Source organism: Leishmania braziliensis, chromosome 13 (genome assembly GCF_000002845.2).
Source record: "Leishmania braziliensis MHOM/BR/75/M2904 complete genome, chromosome 13".
Taxonomy (NCBI): domain Eukaryota; phylum Euglenozoa; class Kinetoplastea; order Trypanosomatida; family Trypanosomatidae; genus Leishmania; species Leishmania braziliensis.
Genome location: NC_009305.2, coordinates 1 through 16,075, shown reverse-complemented (window position 1 = coordinate 16,075; position 16,075 = coordinate 1). Strand labels below are relative to the sequence as shown.

The 16,075-nt window shown below is 57.8% G+C and overlaps 6 protein-coding genes across 6 annotated transcripts; all 6 read left to right on the top strand.

The window, feature by feature from the left end:
* Positions 1-2,083: 2,083 nt before the first annotated feature.
* Positions 2,084-3,466, top strand: LBRM_13_0060 (conserved hypothetical protein; the record flags this gene model as incomplete). The annotated part of the gene is made up of 1 exon (XM_001563100.1): positions 2,084-3,466. One exon carries the CDS (start codon positions 2,084-2,086, stop codon positions 3,464-3,466), a length of 1,383 nt encoding a protein of 460 aa, XP_001563150.1.
* Positions 3,467-4,297: 831 nt separating this feature from the next.
* LBRM_13_0050 (putative ribonuclease HII) lies at positions 4,298-5,065 on the top strand (the record flags this gene model as incomplete). The annotated part of the gene is made up of 1 exon (XM_001563099.1): positions 4,298-5,065. The coding sequence occupies one exon, from the start codon at positions 4,298-4,300 to the stop codon at positions 5,063-5,065; it is 768 nt and encodes a 255-aa protein (XP_001563149.1).
* A 555-nt stretch (positions 5,066-5,620) lies between these two features.
* On the top strand, positions 5,621-6,703 carry LBRM_13_0040 (conserved hypothetical protein; the record flags this gene model as incomplete). The annotated part of the gene is made up of 1 exon (XM_001563098.1): positions 5,621-6,703. The coding sequence occupies one exon, from the start codon at positions 5,621-5,623 to the stop codon at positions 6,701-6,703; it is 1,083 nt and encodes a 360-aa protein (XP_001563148.1).
* Positions 6,704-7,547: 844 nt separating this feature from the next.
* On the top strand, positions 7,548-8,147 carry LBRM_13_0030 (conserved hypothetical protein; the record flags this gene model as incomplete). Its single annotated transcript, XM_001563097.1, has 1 exon — positions 7,548-8,147. One exon carries the CDS (start codon positions 7,548-7,550, stop codon positions 8,145-8,147), a length of 600 nt encoding a protein of 199 aa, XP_001563147.1.
* A 601-nt stretch (positions 8,148-8,748) lies between these two features.
* Positions 8,749-9,930, top strand: LBRM_13_0020 (cis-prenyltransferase-like protein; the record flags this gene model as incomplete). The annotated part of the gene is made up of 1 exon (XM_001563096.1): positions 8,749-9,930. The coding sequence occupies one exon, from the start codon at positions 8,749-8,751 to the stop codon at positions 9,928-9,930; it is 1,182 nt and encodes a 393-aa protein (XP_001563146.1).
* A 1,592-nt stretch (positions 9,931-11,522) lies between these two features.
* Positions 11,523-13,475, top strand: LBRM_13_0010 (conserved hypothetical protein; the record flags this gene model as incomplete). Its single annotated transcript, XM_001562136.1, has 1 exon — positions 11,523-13,475. The coding sequence occupies one exon, from the start codon at positions 11,523-11,525 to the stop codon at positions 13,473-13,475; it is 1,953 nt and encodes a 650-aa protein (XP_001562186.1).
* Between the last annotated feature and the right edge of the window lie 2,600 nt (positions 13,476-16,075).

Here is a 16,075-nt window from a genome sequence, read left to right as displayed (position 1 = left end):
TCACGGGCGCCACTTCGCACTGCCGTGCGCCCTCCGGAGCGAGGGCTGCTGCGCACTCCAGACGACGATGAGTCGCTCAGGCCGCCCGCTCAAGCACACACGTCCACCACTGCCTTGCACATCGCCGCGTTTTGTGGCAAGACACTGACCCCAGGCAACGGTGAAAGGCGAGGGTGTTGCGTGTGTGTCGCAGCTGGTGGGGCAAAGATGCACCGCGCGGCGTGAGACTGCCGTCGCTCTGATGTTTGGATGGCTGCAGGCGTGCTTTACAGCATTACCATCCGCAGCACTACGCCCCGCAGAGACTTGTGCGAGGTCCTAGAATATTACTAGGATCCTGCTCTTTGGCGCTCTTCACCGTATCTCTATAGCCTTCCAGGAGGCGGAGCCGCCCCCGTTCCTTGACACTCCTCTTGCTACCGCCTTGCCTGTCCTCTGCTCTTGCAACACACGCGGTGACACGTACACTTTTGTTGGGGCCAGAGGGTCCGAAGGGCTTCTACGTGCGAGAAAGTAGAGACTTTGGAGGGCCTTCTCTTCGTCGCAGTCGTCCTCTCTGGCGGGCTCTGCGGCGGAGAGCGCGTTGGAGTGAAACGCTCGCCGAACTACCACTCACTGCTGCTGGCGGCCTTTTCCTGCTGTGCTCTCCTGCGGGACCACCGTCTTCACACAGAGGCTGTGCCTTGTCTTCGAGGAAAGCCAGTGCTCGTAGCGGCTGGCCTGGTACGATTTTCGAGCTTTCATTCCATTGGCTCCTACCTCCGGGGCAGCCTCCTCCAGAGAACAAGGGAAGTCATGGAACGTTTACGAGTACGCGCTTTAGGGTACACGGGTTAGGGTCCACGGGTTAGGGTCCACGGGTTAGGGTCCACGGGTTAGGGTCCACGGGTTAGGGTCCACGGGTTAGGGTCCACGGGTTAGGGTCCACGGGTTAGGGTCCACGGGTTAGGGTCCACGGGTTAGGGTCCACGGGTTAGGGTCCACGGGTTAGGGTCCACGGGTTAGGGTTAGGGTCCACGGGTTAGGGTCCACGGGTTAGGGTTAGGGTCCACGGGTTAGGGTCCACGGGTTAGGGTTAGGGTTAGGGTTAGGGTTAGGGTTAGGGTTAGGGTTAGGGTTAGGGTTAGGGTTAGGGTTAGGGTTAGGGTTAGGGTTAGGGTTAGGGTTAGGGTTAGGGTTAGGGTTAGGGTTAGGGTTAGGGTTAGGGGTTAGGGTTAGGGTTAGGGTTAGGGTTAGGGTTAGGGTTAGGGTTAGGGTTAGGGTTAGGGTTAGGGTTAGGGTTAGGGTTAGGGTTAGGGTTAGGGTTATGGTTAGGGGTAAGGTTAGGGTTAAGATGAGGGCAAGGGTTAGGGTAAGGGTTAGGATAAGGCTTAGGTTCAGGGTGAGAGCTATCCTCAATGAAGGCCGAGTGGCTACCCTCTCCCTTTGATGCATGAAAACCATCTTGATGTACAGTACAGCTCATACGCACTAGTGCTCCCTCCCCCCTCTGCGCCTATTGCACTCTTTCCCCTACACCCTCCTCCTTTCTTGCTCTAGTCTCCATCTCCCTCTGTCGCCTGCCACTTCCTGTGCGTGTGCGGAGGAGGTGGTGCGCCTGTATTCCACTCACCTCTGCCCTTCTCTCTTTCCCCAAGTACATGCTTATTGGCGTGTTCCTCTTCACGCCGTCTTGTTCATTCATGTTTGCTCTCTCTCTCTCTCTGTATTGGGTGCGTGCTCAACAGCTGCGCCTCAGCTGTTGCTGCATGAGGTGCTGTGACTTCACTCTTCTGCGTGTGTCTTCATGTGCTACTGGCTCGTCGCCGCAACGGCTGCGCAGGTTACGTTTGCCATGCACCGCAAACTCCATGTGTGTGCCTCTCTCTGACCCTCTCCACCCCTTGTACTCTTCCTCTTCGTTTTCTCACGCGGCCTCTACACTCTTCCTCCTCTCTTCACACCCTTCTTCCCTTCCCCTTTCCATCATACATGTCTTTGCGTGTGTTGCACTCGACTGTCGAGTGGCACATAGACAGGACGCGAGCAAGACGACAGCGCCCCCCCCCCTTCCCATACGCACACACGCACTCAAACGCTCTTCATGTCCCATTCATGCGCACAGGGCGGCCCGTCCGCGTCTTCTACCTTGAGCGCCACCACCACCACACCTACTGCTGATATTGTCTGCGAGCTGTCTCCTGTGCAGCCGGACCGTTCACATGACACAACCACCCGCGTAGAGGAACGACTGCTGCGGTACGGCGCAGTGTACCAGGAGAGGCTGCGGGAGGCACAGAGGCACAAGCGCATCTCCGAAGAGGCTGCCTTGAAGGCTATTGTGCGACCGCCGTCACCTGCACTTCAGCGGCGCCTTTTCGTTCCCACACTCTCCCTTCATGCGTCTGCCGAGGCTGCCCGTCAACATCGAGCTGAGCGCCGATCCGTCCTTCTGTCGGAGAAGGCAACGCCACACACGTGCCAGCCAGCCATCCTGCCCGTCTCACGTGAGATGGCAGCCGCGGAGCGGAAGCGGAACGGCTGGATGCGGCTGCCTGTCGGCGATGTGCTGATGGAGCGCCACAAGCGCGTGGAGGGGCATCTCGAAGAAAAGCGCCAGGAGGAGGTAGCGAGATTTTCTTTCAAGCCTTCGATCTCTGCCCGTGCACGCATCATAAAGTCCAGCCGACCCGTTGTCGAGCGACTCTACAGTGGTGCCAGAGGTACAGGGGCAGGCACCACAGCTTTCGCTGATGTGACCAACCTGCCCAGCACGAGCAGCGCAAAGCCCAAAACGGCGTCCGCAGCGACATACCAGCGTCTTTACAAAGACGCGGTGACCCGACGCGCTCATGACCAAGAACAGGAGAACCTGGCGCATGTGCGATCGAAAAACGAGTTCTGCCCCCGCACCGACACCGTCAGCGGCCTCATCGCGGCACAGCGAGGCGATACCACTCACGAGCGACTCCTGCGTCCGAAGGCAGCGTTGGATCGGGCGCGCCACGTATGCCCGGAGGAGACGTTTGCGCCACACATCAACACATCGTCCCGCCTTGAGCGGGCCTCACTGTCCGCCCGCACCGCGATGTGGCAGCGACGTCGCAACGAGCGGCTGCACCACGCCCTAGTGGAGCGGGCTGAGGCTGAGATGCGGGGGTGTACTTTTCATCCTAACACGCTGCATGGACCTTCGGCATTGCCGCAGTCTCGTGCGCGCGAACCGACCGGCGGCTGTCCGAGCTCCCCCGCAAGCATCATTGGTTCCGCTGAGGAATTGCTGAGCCGCGTCGACCTCGAGCCGTTTGCGCCGCTGCCGGAGTGCGACCGCTGTGTTCCCCTATTCTCTGATGACGGCGCATTACCGGAGACCGCTCTAGCCGACATCCTGGCGGTGCTTGAGGAGGCCGAGTACATCTCTGAGGCACTGCGCCTCCACCCTAAAACACGCTTAGACGTAGACCAATCGCTGCCCACCTCCCTCTGACCAAGAGCCTGTACTGGGCCCCCCTCAGGGTCGCACACACCTTTCCTCTTCGCGCGCATGTATTATGTGAGCTTGAGAAGAAGACCGCTGCCGCTGCCACTGGCACTGCTTGCACCCCTTTTCTCCCTACGCATTTACCCCTGTGAAACGCTCAACGCTCTTTCTGTTGTGTGTGTGTGACCTACATCCATTCCTGTGTGTACATGGCGCAGATGCTGAGTTCCCCTACATCTGCTCCCTGCTGGCGGCTTCTGAAGAGCCGTCTTTCATAGGTGGGATATCGCTGGCACCCGCACTGCCGAAGGCCAGCCCGGTGAATCAGCGCTCATGTGTCATGGTCGTCATTACCACCGCTGCTGTCTACTTTCTCAGCGAATGGGTGACGGGTTGGCTGTAGCACTGCACAGGCGAGCCGCTTCTGTTTTGCCATTTCCCCATTCTCTCCCTTTCTTGCTGCGTCAGCGTGACAGGCAAGGCTCCCTCGACTCCAGCGGCGCAACTTGTGCCTACGTCGTGTGGGCGACAGCTCCGCTCTCCTCTCCACCGCCCAATAATTTCCCCTGTGTAGGCGCCATGTCTGCCACACCGCCCCTCCCGTGTGTTTGGCTTCTTCTCTCCGTCTCCTGCGACCCCCTTTTTCGTCCTCTCCTCATGTCTTTCTGATCGAACACGCCGCGGCGGCGAATGACCACCGTCATGACAGCCGCGACATGTGTGTGCGAGCCCGCGTCTTCCTCTCTGAGTCGCATGAACACAACGGAGAGGGACGGGGCAGGCCTCCGTCGCTCCATTCGATACGTGATTGGCGTGGACGAGGCAGGCCGTGGCTGTATGGCGGGCCCAGTGAGTGTTGCTGCTACCCTCTATCGCGTTTCCGCCACGCCTGTACGCTACACCGTGGGAGACAGCAAGAGGATGAAGGAGAGCGCTCGCGCCGAGACGCTCGAGGCAATGTGTGCGGAGCTAAGTGATGCAGGCATCAAAGGCTTCTTGGAGACCACTATGCGGGATGGCGCGTGCTGCGTCGTGCGGTATCAGCAACGGCAGCCGCTGCAAGCGGTGTCCGCGGTGCTCGTCGACATCGAGGTCATCCACGGACGCAATATCCTCAATGCTACACTAGAGGGGATGTCTGCGGTGTGCAACACCATCGTGCGCTCGTACAATGCGGTGAGGGGGCTTCAGATCCTCACTCCGCTGACCTGCGCGATTCTCATCGACGGTAATCGAGTGCCGTGGACGTTCCTGTCTAGCGAGGAGCGACAACAAGTGCGCATGCAGGCGGTGAAAAATGTTGAGGCTCGTAAGCGGATAGGCGTCGACTACCCTGTCTTGGATGGGTTCGGCTGCACAGCCGTGATCAAGGGCGATGCGACGGTACTGTCCATCGCGGCTGCATCGGTTGTAGCCAAGGTGGCGAGGGATGCATATGTGATGACCGTCATGCATCGCGCGTTCCCCCACTACGGCTTTGACTACCACAAAGGTTACTGCACCGCGGCGCACAAGATGGAGCTTGCAAGGTGGGGTCCCAGCCGTTTTCACCGCGTCGACTACGCGCCTGTAAAAGCCGTCTTGAAGGCGAGAGAGGCGGCGTGACACAGACTCCCCCGCACCCCTGGGCGAGTTCGGTAATGTGGCAATCAAGACGGCGCTCTCTCACAGAGGCCGCATCCACCTTTGCTCCGCGCCACCTTCGCGGAGGAAAAATGTGAGACTCACTAGAACGACAAAGTAATAGCAGAACGCAGCCCCACTGTGGAGGTGAAGGGACTGCACCGCTACCACGTCATCGTCTGCTCGACCCATCGGGTATAGCAGCCCTTACGTGGGCAGCCGTTGCCCACTCACACCCACACAAGCATGTGAATATGTGCTCTCATGTCCTTGCCGCCTTAGAGGCTTCCTTTCTCTTCCCTACCGCTTCTTTCCTCACCACATATCACCTCTCATTGCTCGCGCTTCACAGCCAACGTTTTTGGGTCCACACCGACGCAGGAGAGAGAGAGAGAGAAAGAGAGCATCTCAGTGCGTCGATTTTGTCGCCCAGCACCCTTTGCCTGGGGATTGGTTGTGGTCTTTCATTACGGACCGCGCCGTTGACACGCGGAGAGCAGGTCTTTGTGCACATCCACTCAGGGCGCGCAGTTCAACATGCCAGTACAGACTCAAACACAACGGGGCCCGCGTGTCACCAGCACCGGAGTATCCACTGGGAAGAATGACCACATGAGTGCCACCAAAGTGTTGACAGTGAAGGCCATGGCGGCCTCGATGGAGCACTTCCTTGATGCTCAAGAAGCTGCCCTCGAGCGAATGTTGGACTCGTGTAGGAGTGACGCGAGTCAGGCCCCGTCTCTGTGGCGTTTCAGCGATGCGGCTGCAGCAGCCCAGCTTCAGCAGGACGTACTGCGTGCTGCAGGTTCAAATTCTCACAATGTCGATCTCCCCACAGACGACACAGCGGCAGATGATAGGCGAGGCACGAGCCAGACTCACCGCGCAAGCGTCATGGCAGAGTTGTTCAAGCAAGAAAAGGCCTCGCGGCACGCGCTCGCGGCAGGTCAGTGGGTGACCAGGGAAGCAGAGTCTCTGCGGCGCACCGCTGAGCTTGAGGAGGATAAGCTCTGCCTTGCCCAGGCCCGGAACCGACTTCTGCGAGGACGTCTCGCCAAACTTACCCGCGAGCGCCGCAAAGGAACACGTCACGTGGCGCTGAGTCACGATGGGAGTAGTGCTGATGTCGTGGGGTGCAAGCGAGTACCAATTTTCCCGATTGATTCAACACCTAATGGTCATCGATACACGAACGACATCGTCGAGGCCAGGCGCCAGCTCGACCTGTGCACAAAGGAGCTGGAGGAGAGCCAGCTGCGTCTACATCAGTTGCAGGAGTATCACTTGGGCCAGCTTAGTGGACACCTTCGACCTATGGTGACGGCAAACGATGCGCTGCGCACCACCGAGAACTTCCTCGACCCAGACACTAGCATGGCGGTGCGCGCCACCGTGGTCAACGCCTTATTGGAGGTGAACAGCGCCCTGAAGCCGCTGCCGGTGCAGGAGGACAGCCCACAGAGCCTGGACGCTGCTTTGCCGTGCCTGGACAACGTCACAACATTATGGGATAGGTTGGCAGTACAAAACTTCGTTGTGGGGCGCATCAACCGTCTCTTCACCTGCATGTGCCCTACAGCACCACCGCTGACGCTGCTGAAGGACACGTGTATGATGTAAAAGAAAGATCAGAATAAGACACGCTACGAGGGTGCTCGCAAAACTGCACGACGTGAGACAGGCGAGGTGAACACATGCGGAACGTGCCCCCCCCCCCCCCCCTCCGCGTGAGAGAGCAGGCGGGGGGTAGTAGGGGTGTTGTGTCCGATAAAGTGAGAAGGCCCATAGCGCTCATGTGAGATGCTTACTTAACACCCCCTTTCACCATCTCTTTCTCTCGATGTGAGACTTATGTCTGCCGTGTTGTAGGCTGCGCTGCAACGCGTGACGCACCCCTCCCTCTTATCTCATGTGCAGTAAGTAAGTATCTCTTTGTACTTGCTTCTCTTTTTTCTCAGTCACTTCCTCCCGCCCCCCCCTTGCCCCCCGCATATGTGTCAGTACTGATCGATTCGTGCGTGCCTTCGCTCGGTCTGTGTCGAGGAAGGGACCTTTTCTGACGGATTCGCATTGTGTCGTCGCGACCACACCACGGTTCAACAGGTTTACCACAGCCGCTGCTGGCAACGCTGCCGTGACACTGATTAGATCTGTGGCTTGTCTCGCCCCCTCCACTCCCAGCCGCACACACGTGACGTGTCTACCCCAAATGTTGGCTGCCTCTCCTTGGTGCCTTTGAGTGTGCCTCTCTTCTTCATTGGCGCCTCTGCTCACAACACTACTCGCTGTGCTCTTTTTCACCGCTGCATTATTTCCGTCCTTCTCTCTACGCCTCCTCAGAGCGAGAGTTGCCGTCTGGCATGTACGGCTCTCTGCACTTGGGCACATACACCGACAATATTTCCTTGCGTCTGATTCAAGCGTGTCACACATTGCCCACGGCAACATCGGTGTTGCCAACACGATGGACCCCCGCAACAAGCAGCTCCCGCGTGTTGTGGAGGTGTCAGGGGATCAGCGTAATCGAGTCCAGCGCCTTTACGAAACAATTGAGCACCTCTCGCGGCGGTGCCGTCATCTCGAAAACACAAACGAGCGGAGGTCTGTCGTTATCGACGACCTTCGCGCACGCGTCACCCGCCTGGAGGAGCTTTTTGGCAAGAGCCAGGGCGAGATGGCCTACGCTCAGCAGCAGCTGGAATTTGTTGTGATGGGCTTAGAGAGTCAGCATGGCATCGTTTCTGATCACACAGAGCAGCTGCGCCTCTTCGCCGACGAGTCCACCCATCGCGGCTGTGCAACAGTGCAAGGTAGCGCGCAACGCTCGCTCCTGCTGCTCATCGGCAATTGGCTCTACACACCTGTGGTGCACTTCGCCAAGGGCATGTACACCATCTTATCCCCCATCATCACCACCGCGCAGTCGCTTTCTCTGCTGAACTCCGATGTGCTCCACCGCAACTCCAGCAACCGCCCTCGCTGGGGCGCAGCGAAGAAGGGCGACTTACTCGCTATGCTGCAGCGTGGCGCGCTGGACCCCGACTCGGCTGCTAACCGAAAGTGACGGTGGACGGTCGTGTGTGTATGAGCCTCCTGTTGGACGACTGCCTCGCTCACATGGACGGTGTGAGCAGCAGCAAAAGGTGCACATACACACTGGCCCACATGCGTGCACGTCTTTGCTTTGCCAATCGCTACCACCTCTGCTGCTGATGCTGATGCAGTCAAGTGCCCAAGGCCCGCACAAATCTCCCAAACCTCCTCTGCGTGCATTGGGCGTCTCTTTTCTCTGTCTGGGAATAACTGTAGAATGAACGCCAGCGCATGGAAGAGCGAGCCTGCGTTGGCCCTTGTCCGCCTCTCACCTGCATTTTCGCACTGAGCTCTTCCCATACTGCTACATACACCGTCATGATGCACCCAGAGAGTGCGAGCGTTGCCGTCACTCCGCACTCGCTGTCGTTGCTCCACACACGACGTAAGTCAAGTTGAAATTTTGTTGTTCTCTTTCTCTCTTTTGCTCTCTTCCCTCTTCTCTTTGGGAAGTTCTCCACGCGTTCATCCCTCTCTTCCTCCATGAACAGCAGGTACTACGTATCCCTTCCCCCATCTTTTCCCCTTCGCCCACCTCTCACGCGTCCACACCTACAACCTATCACACACGCATGCACACACTGTTAGTGGGGACTCGCCCACAGCTGCGACACAGGGCTATTCCAGCACAGCGAGGCGCATTATCGACCTTGAATGACAGCAACGACATCTTAGCTCTCCGCACGGCCTGCGGCACGTTCGGAGTTGTGTGCCTCTCCGTGCTCGTTTTCTCCTTTCTCGGGTACATAGCGCTCGCCTTACTAAAGCTGTACGCGCGAAGAGGCGCACCACGGGTGGCTAAGACAGACATTGTGAACCAATCGCCCCACGCTTTTCACAATGTCCGCCACCTCGGCATCATAATGGATGGCAACAGGCGCTACGGCAGGCGCCACGGCACGGCAACTAGAGACCCAGACGTACCGGCGCTGCGACAAATACGCGAGGAGATGTGCAGCGTCCCAGGGTTCACTGTCACCGATAGTGCGATCAGGCAGTCGCGGTGGCTGTCGACCTGCTACAAGCGCTTTGTAGCAGCCATTCAGCATACCTCTCTTGACGGCCACCGCGTCGGTGGGGAGAAGCTGCTGGAGGTAATCAACTTCTGCATGGAGGCACGCATCAGTATCATGACAGTTTACGCCTTCTCTACGGACAACTGGAACCGGCCCGCCGCGGAGGTGGACGCGCTCATGTTGCTCTTTTTCTTCTTCTTCGACCGCATCCAGAAGGTGGCGCTGGATCGGCACATCTTTGTGCGTTTTATCTCTACCGAGCCGTGCCGCCTTCCGCCTCGCGTGGTGGAGTTCATGAGGACTGTGGAGGGTGAGACGCGAGCAGTGCAGCCCCGGCGACTTGTGCTAAACATTTGCGTGAGCTACAGCGGTCAGTCGGAGGTCGTCGCGGCGTGCAATCGCCTCCTCGCCCGTCGCCTCCGAGACAGCACCGATCCCGCCGCCGCCGCCATTGGAACAGAAGTGACGAAGGCCGACTTGGACCAGGAGATGCTGCGGAGCATCACGCAGGACGAGCACGAGGCGGAAGACGCGCAGGTCTTCGGCGGCGACGTCTCTGTAGAGCCGGAGCTCATTCTTCGCACCAGTGGAGAGCAGCGCATGAGTAACTTCCTCCTCTACGAGTGCGCCTACTCCGAGTTTGTGTTCCTGAACAAGACATGGCCGGAGGTGACACAGGAGGACATTCAACAGGCCCTCTCCGATTTCGCCTGCCGCGACAAGCGGAGGGGGCTCTGAGGACACCGGTGGATGCACCCGTAGTCCCCAAAACACTCAATACCAATGACACTACCCACTGTCTCTATTCACCCCATACGAGCACTGCATGCGGCCATGCCTTGGTGAGGGCTGCAATTGAGTCCGCGTCAGTGCCGTTTACTCTTTTCGTTCGCTCATTTTGCGCCTACACTTCCCCTCGCGCAGGGCAGGACCGCTGGCTGCACCGCTGTTTGAAGGGGGCGACACCCCCACCGTTCTGGCAGAGTCTTCTCGTTCTCTTCCTCATTCTTTGATGATGGACACTCACCCTACGTTCAACTCCGCCAAAGCTAGCAACAGAAGAACTGGTATCCAGAGACAGAGTTTGAGACGGTGTGCAAGGGGCTGAGGTGGGAGAGGGACTAGCGTGTAACTTGCAGTCCTTTCGCGTTGCTCCCTGCCCCTATTCCTGATGCTTCGATCTCTCTTCCTCTGCCTGTCTGTCTATGTACAGATTCATCTCTGCACCGTGTATCTCTGTGCTTTCTTCCTCTCTTGTCTCGGAATACGCGTCTATGCAGTGGTTCTTTACTTTTCTCCGCTTCTTAGTGCCCACAGGTTGGCTCTTTCGCCTTTTCCTAGGCGCATCAGTTATTCTGAGAACGAGAATCTGATGGCCAGCCCTGCGCGCAACGTGCCCCCCACCCGCGTGTACCTCTTGGTTCTTGCACGCCCGCATCACGACGCTGACACTGTGGGGGAGACAACCGGGGATGAAAGGGGTCGTCGGGTGCAGTACTGCTGGTAATATCATTCTGTTTCGTGATCCTTCTCGCACGCACCCACCTCTGACATCGATGCCGACATACGGACGTGTGAGCTCAGCAACCGCCACGCTCGTCGCTTTGCAGTTGTCCCATTCGTCTCTGCTTTTTTCTCCTTTCTCCTTTGCGAATTAGGGAGGAAACGCCGTTGGCATTAGCTCCTCCCCCAATAGCGGCGTCCACATGTTCGCTGCACATTGTCACTTCCTCCACCTTCCCTCTCCAAGCGCAGAGGGGATGACCACGCAAACCCTAGTATAGTTATGCACCACACCAACTGACATTGAGAGATGACACAAGATGGACCGCAGCCTTCACAGGGACGGGCGGAGGAGCAGGTGGAAGGACGACATGGAAATAAGCGTGTAGCCTTAGTATCGGAAAGTATGTCTCACTGCCCGCATAGAGTACTATGAGTTCTCTCTCGGGAGTCTACTGCCTTTTCTTCTTACTCACTCCCGCAACCGTCTTCTTGTGTCAAAAAATGTGCGCCGTTTCTGTATATGCATGCAGTGCAGGCGTTTACACTTTCTTCCTCTCTATGCGCTTACACCTCTGCGCCACAATTCCCTCCTACATACGGCAGCCACCCTATTCGCACCCTGTGCCGCTCCCTCTGCTCTCGCTCACTCCTACCACCACGTCTCTCTACACACATTACACAACTCACTGAACAGAGAACATTTACGCACCCATCAATCAACGTACATGCATTACTTGGTGAAACACTGTAACGCACACACCCACCCACCCACGCACAGGCACACACAAGGACACATAAAGGTTCATACAAGCTGAGACCACGACATGAGCTTTCAAGCCGTACCGAGCAGTGGGGGCCTGAGCGACGCAGGGGGTTCGGCGCGCGCCGCCTTCACCCCAACCTCCATTGTGGATATCGAGCCCAACGATGTGACGCGAAGCGAGATGGTGCAGATTATCGTGACGTGGCTCATCGAGGCGGGCTTTACGTCCTCAGCACAAATACTGCGGGAGGAGGCCACGAGCCAGTTCCGAGGTGAGCACTACCTGCGCAAGACGCTGCGGAGCCTGAGCCGCGCTGTAGAGGAGAGCAGCTGGGATAGTGCACAGAGGAGCCTCAAGAAGCTCCAAACAAAGGCGGCCACAAAGAGTGGTCTGAAACTGGAGGGGACGTCGCCGGCAGCCTTGCTGGTGCGCTCCCTTCCGTTCTTGCTAGCACAGCAGCAGTACATGGAGCTGGTCGAAAAGGACAATGATCAGCGCACCTTCGCCTTCTTCATGCGCAGCATTAAGCCATTCGAGCGTTCCATCAGTCGCGAGCACTTCCAGAAGCTCACATATCTGCTGACATGCAAGACCGTGGCGGAGAGCAGCAACGTTTACCCAGAGTACCGCGGCTGGACCGCCGAGCTTGGACGTGCACAGCTTCTGCAGCACATCCGCACGCAGGTGGGAAGCGTCGATTACTCGAACTATTGCCGACATGGAAACGTGTGCATACCGCCGCCGGTGGAGCTGACGCGGCCGCTGCACACCATCTTCCAGCAGTCCTTCTCCTACGAACTCCTGTCCCATCAACACCCGGATCTTGTGCGGCGCCTTCCGCGCACCACCATTACCTCCCTCTCTGCCCCCCTTGAGTCGCAGCTGCCGGCCACGGAGCCCTTTATCTCCATCGACACTAGCGCTCTCGTTCGGAGCACCTTTCCTGCTCTGGCGCCTGGCGATGTGAGGCAATGTGTGAAGCTGACCGCGTGTCAGCCTTTTCTCAGCCACGGCGCTGTCGTGGCAGCGACGGACACTGGTGCCGTGCTTTGGATCCCAACTGGACCTCTGTGCAACAGCGACGCTTCTGCGCCCTCGTTTGAGTCTCACGCGGCAGATAAGGCCCAGCTGCTGTATCACCACAAGCGCCCTATACGAGACTTGAGGCGCAACGGCACAAAGCTGCTGTGCTGGGGCAGCTGTCAGACCCTCGTGCTGAACGTCCAGCCTCTCCTTGACGGCGGCGCCGCAGCGCTTGCAAGTGACTGCGTCACCTGTGTCTTTACACACGCCGCTGACGTGTACGCCGGCTGCTTCTTCCCATGCGGGACCCTCGCCGTGACCGGGCTGTCCGAGGGCACTGTCTGTGTCTGGGATCTCAACACCAGCACAAAGCTGTATGAACACCTCTTCAGCAACCACGGCGTCGTCTCCCTTGTGCTCAACCGCACAGGCACCAGCTACTTCGCCGCGTCCAAGGACGGCACCATTCGAGTCGTTGACGTCTCCACTGGCGTCCTGACAGCGTCGCTTGTGTCGCCCATTGCGATGGAGATTTGCTCGTTGGCGGTGTCGCCCTCCTCGACCTTTCTCTTGGCATCCTACCGCGGAGGGCTGATGCGCATGTGGGACATTCTGACAGGTGAGCTGCTTCCCTATCGTTTCACCGGTACCGAGGACAATACCAAGGCGCGCTCCCCCACGTCTTTCGGCAACACTGACGCAGAGCTCTTCAGCGGTGGCGAAGACGGGTGCCTCTACTTTTGGAATCTTCGCTTGCGCGACCGCGCATCGAAGCCGGTCATCCCCGCGCGCGCAGCTGAGGCGCCCCGTAGCGGCAACCTCTACCTCTCTCAGGCGGGCATCAACGGCAACCTCGTCCGCTACGCTGCGCAGCTGCCGTTGCATCGTTTGCCCATCACAGATGTCAAAGTGGAGGGGCCGTATGAGGTTAGTTGTGGGGAGGATGGCATCATTGTGTTGTGCGCGACGTGCGCCAGCACGCACGCTTAGCTCCCCGGCTAGCACCCAGCGAGCGTTATGGGTGGAATACTGGTGCGCGGCGTTCAGCCGTCTGAGAGTGCAAAGTGGGTTGCAGTCCTTTGGTACGTGCCGCAGCGTGTGCTCTTGCCTTCGTTGGCGCACTGCTTTTTTCTCTCCCTTTCCCGCTTCTGTCGCATTCCTAACTGCCTCGATGTTGTGTGTTCAGAAAGACATCGAGGAGTGATGCAAGTGCGGCCTCTTCATTACGGCCACCCTGCGTATTCGATGTGTTGCCTCCGCTTTTGTCGAGTGACGGTGCTGAACGAGACAGCAGCTCTTCTCCACGTTGTCGCAACATCTTGAGCCTTGTTTGTTTCTCCTCCCTCTGCTCTTCTATTGTTTCTCCGGATTTCTCACCGCGCGTGCATGTGACCGTTTGCTCTCGACGTGCTACAGCTCTATGACTTCCGCCTATTAAACCGCGAGCACCACCCGCACATCGAAGCTCCCCGCACCGTTCATTCCGGTAGTCTCCCTCAGCATGCTACAAGGGCACAGAGCAAGGTACTACAGCACTCGCAGCAACACTGTGATGCACCAATGACCGCTGCCTTCTGTGCCATTCAACAGGAAGGAAGCGGCAGCGGCAAGGCGGGGGCAACCTTGCCACTGGCAGAGGGTAACCCTGCGCTCAGTGGCCCACATGTAGACGCAGCTCATCGCGTGATGGATTCCGAGTTTGGCATCTGCATTCGCAAAACCGGTTTCGGCCACTCTCACCAAGTGAGGAATTAGCGCTCTCGAAGGTGTGCTCCCCTTAGTCGCCAGACTATCTTGCTGATGGTGTAGCGAGCTCCACCAGCAGCGTCAAGAACAAGTCACCATAGCCAACGTTAGTCGACTGTAACACTACAGAGTAGTCAACACTTCCTGCTTTGCCCACTTCCGTTCTCAATGACTTCTCTCTCCATAACGGCCCCACTGGTCGTGTGCGGTGCCTCCCATCCTTGCAACGCGCTGGAGCCTGGCTCAAGAGGCTTCGGGCCACTAGAGGTCTGGACGTCTTCTGGCATATCAAAACGTCGTCATCTCCAGCATCCGGTGGCGCCACTGCTGGGGCCCAGCTGTTCACGGATCACGGCGACACTCCATACACTCTCATAAACGAGGATCGAAGATGCCGCGCATCCCTCCGTGTTTGCAGTTGTCTGCGCCTCGCCTCGCCTGCGCCATCGAAGTGTAGCTCCCGTTTCCACAGCCCCCATCAGCCGCTGTCCAATGCACAGGAGAAGCATAAGCTTCTTTGCACCGTCCTCGTTTCTTCGTGCGCAACCTTTAACTTGACGTGCCCACTTTCAATGGCGCCAAATATGAGAGGGGTCACAACATTCTCGACGCGCACCATCAGTTTCGATAGGCTCATTCCGTACAGCCACCACGAGAGGCTGGTACTGAGTGCATGCGTGGACATGGCATCTTGTCGGTGCTTGTCAAAATGTTTAACACCAGGGGACTGGACGTGATGCACACAGCCCTCGGTGGCCTCCTTGCGCTGCGCCGCTGCTTTCTACAGCAGATTTTGAATCCGAGCAACCGCCAAATATTGAGTAGCACCCCTACGCTGTCGGCGCTGAAGGCTCACAAAAGCATTGATCTCTCCGCCACAAGCGTAAACAGCATCGACGTTCTCGACACCGTCACTGCCCGGGAGTACGTGGCGCTACATGGCTGCAACAGGCATCACCCCACGGTCTTGTGAGTCGTGACCTGCCACAGCATGTGCTCTGCATCAACACTTCAGAAATGAACATAACGAGGTTCCCATAAAAGGTCTGTACTCGCAAACACTGGAGTACTTCAGGTTGAATGAATGCCGTCTCAAGAACGTCCCCATTCTCGCTACGTGGCCCCAGCGCAAGGTGCATCTCGCAAAGGCGTCATTCTCGTCTACACCGCTCACCACCTACAGACCGTCGCTCGCAGGGACTTGCGTGACGCAGCTGCATGCTGCAGACCACTGCACTACTGCGCTGCTTGGCAAACACCAACAAAGTGTGTTCGTGGTGTTTCCGTAGTTAAAGCTGCGAAATTTATTTCCACGAGTTCATGCCGCCACGATACACGCCGCGGGGGGGTTAGGGTTAGGGTTAGGGTTAGGGTTAGGGTTAGGGTTAGGGTTAGGGTTAGGGTTAGGGTTAGGGTTAGGGTTAGGGTTAGGGTTAGGGTTAGGGTTAGGGTTAGGGTTAGGGTTAGGGTTAGGGTTAGGGTTAGGGTTAGGGTTAGGGTTAGGGTTAGGGTTAGGGTTAGGGTTAGGGTTAGGGTTAGGGTTAGGGTTAGGGTTAGGGTTAGGGTTAGGGTTAGGGTTAGGGTTAGGGTTAGGGTCAGGGTTAGGGTTAGGGTTAGGGTTAGGGTTAGGGTTAGGGTTAGGCTTAGGGTTAGGGTTAGGGTTAGGGGTTAGGGTTAGGGTTAGGGTTAGGGTTAGGGTTAGGGTTAGGGTTAGGGTTAGGGTTAGGGTTAGGGTTAGGGTTAGGGTCAGGGTTAGGGTTAGGGTTAGGGTTAGGGTTAGGGTTAGGCTTAGGGTTAGGGTTAGGGTTAGGGTTAGGGTTAGGGTTAGGGTTAGGGTTAGGTTA